General features: G+C 47.2%; 1 protein-coding gene across 1 annotated transcript; it reads right to left on the reverse strand.

Moving 5' to 3' along the window:
• Positions 1–3,296: 3,296 nt before the first annotated feature.
• Positions 3,297–10,497, reverse strand: ALAS1 (5'-aminolevulinate synthase 1). Its single transcript, XM_014869638.2, has 10 exons — positions 10,158–10,497; positions 9,200–9,406; positions 8,099–8,254; positions 7,795–8,017; positions 7,151–7,335; positions 6,409–6,588; positions 6,080–6,244; positions 4,725–4,993; positions 4,117–4,279; positions 3,297–3,578 (listed from the first exon to the last, which is right to left on the reverse strand). Exons 1-10 carry the CDS (start codon positions 10,354–10,356, stop codon positions 3,418–3,420), a joined length of 1,908 nt encoding a protein of 635 aa, XP_014725124.1. The 5' UTR covers positions 10,357–10,497; the 3' UTR covers positions 3,297–3,417.
• Positions 10,498–10,740: the final 243 nt, after the last annotated feature.

The following is a 10,740-nucleotide window of genomic DNA, read 5'->3' on the forward strand; positions in this document are numbered from 1 at the left end:
CATCCTATCTCAAGTCTGTTTCCATCTCATGCCTTCCTTTCCTCTCCCAGCTTCTCTTTAAGGTTTGAACTAAAAGTCTCTGCTGCTGCCTTACAAAAGACCTGTGGTTTGAGGCCATGCTTGGGAAACCCACACTTGGTCAGCAGTGACTTGTGTCACCTCAGGGCACGTGGCATTTGCCGGGCTGGGCAGGGGACAGCAGGGGCAGCTGCAGGGGGCTGTGACCCAACACCCACACAGCCAGCCTAAGCGCTCAGGGTTTTCAGACTCACAGAGGTTCATGGACTACACAGCAAAGGAGCTGCAGAGTAAATGATAGGACTGTGATGCTTTTCCTTATGGGATTCTCATGTGGGAAAGGTCAAAATCTCAGAGGAGCTAGCTCCTTTGGCTTTGACTCCCCTGAGATCTGAAGCAGAGGAGCTGCAAGAGAGTTACACCTGGTTGTAAGCTGAATGTGTGAATTAAGATCCAGTTGGCACCTGGGCTATGAAACCTCAGGTGCCCCTGGGAAAGGGAGATGAGCCCTTGCCCTCTCAAGGGCTTCATGGCCTCCCTCAATCCTTGAGGAATAGCAAGAAGCAGGTAGGAGTGGCAGGGAGTGAAAGGCTATTTACCTGTAGGGGTAAGGATATATCTGGGATCAGCCTCCCTGGGACTGTGCAGGATTGGGGGTCTGGGTGGAGAGGAGGGTGCCTAACGTTACTAACCTGGGGATGATGAGGGTTGGGGATCAAGCTGGATGATGGCTGGGGCACAGAACATCCAAAATAACCAGGAGTCCAGCCGTGCTGGTGCTGGGCTAGTAGCTCTAGGCCAGGGGCTACCTTGCATTAGGTTTTTAGTGCCTTGTACCAGTTTCTGCCCCAACAAGAGTGGTTTGTGGTGAGTCCATACTCACCAGGCCAGGGTGCAGTGCGAGGGGTGTGCCCCAAAATAAATGGGTGCAAAGCATATGGGATAGCAGAGCTGTGAATTTGGTGGTGTTAATAATGCCCCCGGCCATGGTAGGAAGAGAACCCCCTGCAGCCTCCTCCCAGCAATGGGGAACACGTGCTCCTGCTTGCACCTGGAATGGTTTTGCTGCTCCTGTGGCACCTGGGGTTTCTCAGTTGTGTAAATAGGTTGGGAGACGGAGGAGGTTATGAGTTTAGGGCTGTGCAACATTTAACTAGATTAATTATTTGGCCCCAAACAAATGTTAGCCATGGCTTTATGGCTGCATTCTTGCTTCCCCACTCTGCCACTGCCATTGTCTGACTTTAAACATATTTTACTGATTACTTCCTCTATTATTTTTTCCAGGAACCAAACTAAAGTTTGCATAACTTATCCCTACTTATACAACCCCCCATTCAATTTTTATTTGCCGGGAAACAATATGTGTTTATTTTTTCTTTCTTTGTCCTTTTCATTGGGGAGAATTTATCCTTTCAATGTGCCATTGGATTTGTCTTTCTTTTGCAGTTAAGTGATGGACATCTGCTGGCCTCTTGCTGTGCCCTGGTTCTGCTTTTGCCAGCACCAGTGCTAAAGGTAATTTGTCATTCGTGTTCCTGCCTTTTCAAAGGTTGCTAGCTTTGAATCTTGGGGTTTGGTTCTATCCTGTGATTAATTTGGAGGAACTTTGGAGATTTCTGATAGCTGGTACCTTTCTATGTCTTATTTCTTCTCCTTGGTAGTACAAAGTGTTGAGTTGCTGTTATAAAAACTAGGAAGAAAAACTGGGCTTATTAACTGACTTGCAAAATGGACTGGGCCATTCATTTCAGTGAAAAAAGCTAGAAATGTAAGTGACCTGGTACTGTCAGAATACAGCCCCATGTGTCTGACATCCTGTCAGAATATGTGACTCAGCATGTTGTTATCTCCCACACACACTGATTGCTTACAGCTGTTCCCTGATTGCTGCCAGAGTTAGCAATGACATTGTTGGCACATTATGGTGCTGGGGACAAGGTCCTAGGGAGAGGCTGATGGGGGAACTGTGGCTTGTTATTTTATGTCTCCAGTTAATGTAGTAATATAACCTAAAAGATAATGGGAAGAGCTCTGTAGCAGATGCACATGCATTGAGTCTTGGGCCACAAATGGTTCATGGCAAAGCCAAGCCAGACCAGGTGGGTCACATCCTCCATTTTACAGAACACCTGCACACAGCAGAGGCAGCAGCATCCCCTTGGCTGGCTGGCAAAGGGCTTTTTCAAAGTAGCTTGACTACTACAAATATGTTATAAAAACTCTTCTGAGAATAGCAGAGTGCTTCAGTACATGCTTAAACAACTGGTGACTTCCAGCTGATGGAGCTGATGATTTTGCTTTAATTTGAGATTCTATCTCCACCACACATGGGTCTTTGTGATATTATAATGGACCCCTAGGAGGAGGGAGCCTCACAGCACACAGAGGAGAGTGACAGCACGGGGAAGTGCCAGGTTGGCTCCTTAGAGCCAGAAAACAAGAGTCTCTGGGAGAGTGGCTGTTCAGGGGCTTGTGAAAGCCACTGTAGCAGCTCCTGGACATGCAGGCACCTGCAAAGAGCAGTTCAGTGCTCTGCTTGACTTCATGCCAATATTGACCTCTGCTGAGTACACGTGCTCACCCAGAGAATTACACCCCCCTGATCAAAGCAGGCCTTTGCTATTCTCCAAAGCATGAAGTAAGGTGGCAATTAGGTGATGTTCTCCTGCAATGACTTCTATTATATTGCTTGCTGACAGTTTTTATGCCAGTCTAGCTCCAAGTGCACTGAACAGCAGCTCACAAAGACCTGCAGAGACAGGCAGCCAGAGCCAACCTGCACTGATGAACATGCCTTCCTTTTCCAGCCCCAGCCATACCACCACCTTGGGTTTGGCATTAATTAATTGCACTAGCACCTTTTCCCTCAGTGTAGTGAAGGCCAGAAGGGGAACACTTGTGCACAATAAAAGAAGAGGGTAGCAGAGGGAGATAGCATCTAACAGAACCCATTCTAAATGCCTGCCTCCCCACACACGAGTGCAAGCTGCTTATACAACACTTCTCAAAGTGCTTTAGTGGGCATGTAGAATTATACCTACATGTTTTCCAAGGCTTTCAGGAAGATGGCCCAGAGAAACTATTTTCTCTTTTCATAATAAATACATCCCATGCAGGAAGCACTACTGAAGTTCTTTGGGCATAGTTATTGGACAGGCAGTAGTTCAGCTGAGAGGCATTAAGATGTAGAGCACTTTTGTTTTATTCCATCAAATGCCCCCCTTCAGTTCCAGTTATGGAAGGGACACAGAGCAGCACACAAACACAAATGGGCATCATGGCTCTAGAAATTTATTTTCAGAGCTTAGTGCTTCAACTACAATTAAAATAATTGAGCAATTAAAAAAATGCTACCGACTCCATACTAGAGCTGGACAACAACTAACACTGTTACTTTCATGCACTGACAGATACTAATTTGCTCATGCCACTGAAGTAGGCTCGTTCTCGTTCACTCATCACTTCAAAATGCAGAGGTCGTCTACAGAAGTTGCATTCAGCTGAGGAGTGTGGTTTCAGCTCCAGACCAACATCCTTCCACGTAGCCAGCAGTTTTTCTGTTAACAGAAGTTTATCAAGATCAAAGCTTAAGACTGGATTGCTTTAGAGAAGCAGCAGAAGTGTCAGCATATTTATTCTCCTAGCAAGTGAGCAGGGATAATAGGATTTCACTCTGACACAATCTACCTCTTGAAACAACTGGGCTGCAACTAAGTCTCAGCTATCCTCATATCACCTCTCCTGATAGGATCTACAAGAAGGACCTACTTTGTCTGGACAGATCCATGTTTAAGGCAAGTTAACAGGACAGCCGAGTTTGGGACCCACATAACATGTAAAGATTGGTTTGGGCAATGCATGAGCAGAGCCCTGGCTAGGTACAGGTTTGCACTGACCCTCTGTTCCAAGTCACAGTGCACTGGCCTTCAGATCTCACACTCCAAGCAGAGAAATGTGCAGGATGTCCTGCAGCAGTGGAAAGACATTGTACAGCTCACAACATCTAAAACTTAAGTGCTTCCCAGTCTTATCTTTAGTACAAAGACTGCACAGACAGGCAGTATCTTCACTGCACTGATGCAGGAGTACACTCACCAATAAAATAACTCATCATCTGAGGGGTGTGGTGAGGTGTAGGGGCAATTCGGAGCAGCTCCTCTCCACGGGGAACCGTCGGGTAGTTGATGGCTTGGACATAGATGCTGTGCTGGCTCATCAGCTTGTCACAGATCTCTGTATTTTTAGCAGCATCTGCAACCTGAAGTTCAAAATTTTAAGTTACAAGATCAACCAAAAGATGACAGTTGGTAAAACTGTCAGCCCAACTTAGCAAACCATAAGAATCCAATAAGGCAGATAAGAAACATATAGGTCAGAAAGACAGGCTAAAAGCCTGTGTTGGAAAGTATTCTGAGCATAACACCTGCAGCATAGGCAGGTAGCTGTTTACAACCCAAATCTTTTCACTGGCTTGTTAGCAGTTTGCTTATTTTCCGTATACTGTTAGTGTATGAAACCCATAGTCTCTTTCTCCCTCCATTTTATATTTACACACAGCTTAAGCCACACCCCTGGCACATGTCTGCTGAGAAACAAGGTGCTTGAACTCTGCCAAGGCAGTAACTAATACCTGATGGTACAACGTGCTCATGGACAGTAAACAGGCAGCACAGCCATGTGTTCACAGTGCCCTAAGTCCTCACCCTCACAGGAATGATGTGGCTGGGGCAGTGCACCACAGGCAGCCCTGCATCCATCAGCATCTGCCTCATGAGTTTGACGTTGCGCTGGTGCTGGCGCCTCAGGGCCTGTCCCTCGGCGCCCTTCAGTGTCCGCACGGACTCCAGGGCCCCTGCCAGCAGCATGGGGGGCAGCGACGTGGTGAAAATAAACCCGGCGGCGTACGAGCGAACTGTGTCTATCAGAGAACTCGTGCTGGAGATGTAGCCTCCCACACAGCCAAATGCTTTGCCTGAAGGAAAAAAAAAAATTAAAAGGTAACTGGACTTATTCTTTCCACCTATTGGGATGACTTGAAATATTGGAGTTTTTCACTTGAGTAGTGGGTTATTCTGACCAAATACGTAATGTAGCCATGGCATGTTCCAGCCCTGCCTCAGTAATCTTGTATTTGTTCAGCACGTGGTACAGCTTTGTTTTTAAGCCAATCTTGATAACATGGATCTAGTTACTGCACAGCAAGGACAGTTCATGCCTCAATCAAATACACAAGTTCTGATTTTGGGAGAAGACCTTACAAGCCCAATCATCGATCAAGGACTTCAACAGTGACCCCAAGTGATCAACAGTAAGTCTCTCAACAGATTTAAAATAATCTGTTTCAGAGATGCTAGAAATAGCCTGTGCTTCTAAGGAGCACAGAAGGCTGTTACTGTGATTGTGCAGTTGATACCAGCCCTCCTTTCCAAATGTTTGGAGTGCAGAACACAGCTACAGACAGATTTGGGTGTCTGGTGAACATTTCTGTTCCTATTAGGCTGTAGCCCAGGACTTTAAGTTCCAAAGGGCATGAACTTTCCTAGTAAGTTTTATTTGTTTTGAAAGCTGTTTAAACAACCTTCCAATTTGCAGCAGTAAACTTACTCCTGAGCCTGCATTCTACTCAGGTAATAGCAGTTGCTTCAGTACTTGCCAAATCTCTTTACATAACTCCCCATCTCAGGTTTCTAGATTAGGAGCACTCCATTTCACATAAAGGAACTAAGAACTACTAAATATAGAGAACTGCTCTACTAGCATTCTCACCTGAATTTCTTCTTGAGTTGTATAACATGCCAGTGGAGGACTTTTTGCTAGCTTGTTTAAAGGAAAACCCCATACAAAGCTACCATAACTATTTCTAAGGCAGGGTAAATAGCTTAGCAGAAGCTTTTCAAGCTGTGGGGCACACTTAAGTCCCTTGGGCTTTTTGAAAAATCCTAGGCCCCAGCAGCCCTTAAGTTCATTTGACTAGACTGAGTTTGAGTTAACCCACTTAATTTGGCGGCTCAGCAGCTTTGCTGCCTCAGCTCCTGCAGGAGTGCCAGGCTGTGCATACCAAGCGTTCCAGAGATGATGTCCATCTTGTGCATGATCCCATCTCGGTCTCCAATCCCACCTCCTCGGGCCCCATACAGCCCCACAGCGTGCACTTCATCCACAAAGGTGATGGCCCCGTGCTCGTGGGCCACATCACACAGCTCTTCCAGGGGACAAACAGCACCTAGGAACCAGAGCAGTGACTGGCAGTTTAGGATTTTCTGCATGACTGGATAAACCCCAGAAGCACCCCTAGACAACCCCTACAGCACTGTACACTTTGAGACCTCAAACACAGATCTGAGCACAAATTGCCCAAGAAGCAGAGAGGCTTTGATGTCAACTTACCATCCATTGAGTGAACAGTTTCAAATGCAACAATTTTAGGGGTGGATGGATCAGACTTTTTCAACAGTTCTCGAAGATGGTTGACATCATTATGGCGAAATATATGTTTTGGCACCCTGCTGTTACAGATCCCCTGGATCATGGAGGCATGGTTTCCAGAATCAGAGTAGATCTCACAACCTGAGGAAACAGCCCAGATACATTTTAAGTATAGAAAGCATTAACTGACTCCTAGCATTACATTATGTATGGGATAGTTTAGGAAACAAGGGCAGCTTGTTCTTGAAAGTAATGCTCTTGATCAAAAGAGCAAGTTACAGATCATGAAGCAAGAATAATATTTGACGTTTATTTTAGGTGTTCATACTAACATAAATGAGAGCTTGAGAAAACAGTTATCTAACTATCCTAACTTCTGAAGTGAGAGAGAAGTTCACCCCTTCCAGTGGGAGGAAACTAAATTCCTGCTGTTTCATCTTCAGGTAGAATTTAAACACAAGAACAGAAGACTCTGCTTGTCTAATTCCTCTAGCAGTTCCCAGCTCATAGACCTCAATCTCAGCAGGTTGATATTGTTATTTGCATTGAATAGAACTTGAAAATTGTATTAAAACCAGCAAACCATAATCTGTTGATGGATTAAGGTGAATCCTCACTTTGGACAGCTATTTGGAAAACATACTCCCAACAGCTTGGGGCAAGGCTGAGTTTTTGTGGCAAGAGGTGCAGTTTGAGTTCCCACCTGGCAGCATTTTAGCTAGAGTGAAGAGAGTGGAGTCATTGGCTACAAAGCAAGATGAGAACAACAGTGCTGCATCTTTTCCATGAAGATCTGCTAGTTCTTTTTCCAAGTCGACGTGAAATTTACTTGTTCCTGATATGTTTCTTGTGCCTCCTGCTCCTGCACCATGTTGTTTCAGCGTTTCCCTAGAGAAGGCCCAAGAGAGGCATTAGAATTGCTGTGGGACACACAGAAGAGTAAAGGATCATTGCTGAAAACGTTCTGGTACATAATCAGGACTGTTTTATAGAAGAACTAGCAGAAAAAAGCAGCTGTTGTGTCTTTGAGCAACCTGTACACTCAGGAGTCCAGTAAGGTCAGAAATCAGTGACCAAGTACAGCTGCAATTTACCACCCAGTTTATGAGGTAACATTTGGGGCTTCTAAGGAAGATCCAAGGAGCACAGTCAGTGACCAGTACACACAGTGCAGCCCCGGATCTAAACACTAACCCACCCCAGCTCAAGAAACGAGTATCATCTTAACTGCACACCAAGAATCACATCAGAAGCAGCTTATGTAGCACAGTACAGAAATCAGTTTTTCAGAAGCATTCCCACAAAATACAGCTTGAAAACATGTCTTAAAAACACAGCACTACTCACATGACTGCTCTACAGACACGAGGGTGCCTGCTCATGCCAAGGTAATCGTTGCTGCACCAGACAGACACCTCCTTTTTGGTGATCAGGGAGTCAGTGTAGTCGTCTGCCATGGGGAAGATCTGCGCCTTCCGGTTCACCGTCTTGAACACTCGGTAGGTGTGATCCTTCTTCTTCTCATCTATCTTCTTCTCAAAGAACTGATCATACTGGAAGGTGGAGACAGCTGAAAGGAAACAGAGACTTCAGCACATAGGAAATAATCACAACAGACCAGGCCTCTGGGGGCTTTGCCAGACATGCTTACATTTTGGCAAGTTATCCTGAAGCAGATGAGAAACACTTTCCGGTCTTTGCTTCAGCATAATATCCTTAAACTTCTTGAGCAAGCCACTCTGCTCTTCTCCCTCAGTCTCAATCTTTCTCACTGTGGAAGTACTTGGCATTTTGGCAAACTCTGTACCTACAAACATTGCAATAAATTCCAGTGAGTTTGTTTGGTTTGAAGCAGAGTGAAGTAATTCAGCAAAGCAGACATTTTAAGTAAAACCAACATTTCAATCTTTAGAAAGGACATGCCCCAAAACCCCATGTTGATCCTGCTAGGATCAACTATTTTATTTGCTTACAAATTTGCATTGCACAAGACAGAAAGATTAGCCTTGCTAATCAATCACAATACAACAAGCAATTTCCTTACAACATATTTAGTTCATCATGACTCAGAGAACCACACTATACAGTTACAGCACTTATCTGAAAGGATTGGTACACACCTAACCGAAGGCAGAGCTCTAGCCAGCTGCTTCCTTTTTGTTCTGTTAGCATAGGTTTATTTTTTAAAAACTGTTCCACAGAAGGCGAACAGGAAAGTAAAATAAGCTTCTTGAGACAGGAGCAAGGCTTTACTGATACTGTGAAAAGTTTGTGTGAGGGACAGCCCTTCTGCAAGCCAGTCAATAAACACATAAACACAAAAAACCCACCACAAAACCATTTGCCTGCTTCCAAACTTTGATTTGTGCTGGTACTTGACTGGTATCTCCACACTTTCCTCCATCTTTGGATATACAACCTTTGTCTAAACCAGCACCCTGGCAAAGCTCTCTTCAGATCTAAGCATCTGCTTGGGTGCAAATGTAATAGCTTGACTCACACATCTAGAGCCAGCCAGCACATCAGAGTACAGCTCACAGTATTCTCACATCAAAATCACCCAGGGAAACCCTACACATCATCACAGGTATGTCATTAACACCTACATTCTCCAGCAGCTTTTCCCTGCAGTCTCCCATAATCCCAACTGCATCATTCCAGTGGTGCCTGTCAGCCCCGGCACACTCCAGAGCCAAGGCAAGCACCAGAAGCTCTCGGGAGGAATCGTTGCCTGAATGCACAGAGAACATACCTTTCCTGTCCACCTGCATTTCCTGCACATCCTCCTGCAGCTCCAGGCTGGCTTTGCAGAAAACATTGCTCTTCTGGTGATTCATCTGAGCTGCCAGGAACGGGCATTTCGTAGCCGTACTCTGGCTAGTGCTGGCAGGTGGGTGGCCAGCAGGAGGCTGGGTTCCATCTGCATTCTGCTGGGCCACTTCTTTGACATTTTTGGCCTCTGAGGTGGGGCAGAGAAGGAAAAACACTTCAGCTTCATTCTAATAAATTGACTTGAGTTTTTTGATCCATTACTTTTGCAATTAATTTGGCAAGACCCGTTCAGAACTATTTAACTCGGCAGTCACATTTTATTTATACAAGCACAAGTATAACACCCAAGGGGCATCTGATTTAAAATATCAGATTTAGCACAGTACCCTCCGAGGGGCAAAAATACCTCTGTTTCCCTCCCAAAGGGAATATTTAAGGAAAGACTGGATGTGGCATTAAGTGCCATGGTTTAGTTGACACGATAGCGTTCAGTCATAGGCTGGACTCGACCTCAGAAGTCTTTTCTAATCTAATTGTGATTCTATGATCTTCTTTCGAGGAGTTCAGAGATTTTTCGGCCATGCAGCCTCCTCTGCTGCCAAATCTCAACTCTTTTCCCTGAATGCCTGGGGAAGAATTCCCCAAGAAACATTCCCGGGTGGCGTGCAGGAACCCTGCACCGTGAAGAACATCGGTCCGAGACCCAGGATCCCGGACCCCCACCCGGGGCTCGCCGAAGGACACCCCAACAGGCCGGCCCCTGATTTATGCCACGGTCACACATTTCCTCACCGCGGACATTTCAAGGATTAAGCAACCCCTGCCTCAGCGCTGCCTATTCCAGAAGTTTCCTCCCACGACATGCAGTGTCCGTGTTATTTTTCTCCCCGTTAGGGGCCGGTGTGTGACCCCCGGCTCGCTCCCCCAGCCGTACTCACCGCGGCGGCCCGCGGGGGTCTCCTCCTCCGCCTGCTGCCCGCGGGCGGCGGACATGGCGAGGGAGCGGGCGGCCGGCGGCGCCGCCTCCATCATGCGCGGGCAGTGCTGGGCGTACAGAAGCAGCGATGGCCCAGCCTTCTGCAGGAACGCCTGGGACACACGGGCCAGGAACGGGCAGCGCCGTACCACCGCCTCCATCCTCGCTGCCGAACGGGACACCGGAGGTGACGGCAAAGTGACACCAGCGACAGGGAGGCGACACCGGGCTGCGCTCCCGCACTGCCGCCTTTATAGCCCCGGGGGCGCGGCGCAGGCGCGGTGGAGCCGCGCAGGCGCGGGGAGGGAGCGGGGGCGGTGCCTGGTGGCTGAGGGTGTTGTGGGGGGCTGGAGGTGTTGTGAGGGTGTGGGGACACCTCTGGGGGGCCTGAGGGGCTGAAAGTGCTCCGGAGACGGGGAGAGACCCTCACGGGTCGTGCGGGACTGGAGGCGTTATGAGGCTATGGAGAGACCTCTGGGGGTCTTGAAGGCGTCCCAAGCACACGGAGGGGCGCAGGGGGGTATGAGGGGCTGGAAGCGTTCCGA

This window comes from Sturnus vulgaris, chromosome 11 (assembly GCF_052056855.1).
Source record: "Sturnus vulgaris isolate bStuVul1 chromosome 11, bStuVul1.hap1, whole genome shotgun sequence".
NCBI classification, from domain to species: Eukaryota; Metazoa; Chordata; class Aves; order Passeriformes; family Sturnidae; genus Sturnus; species Sturnus vulgaris.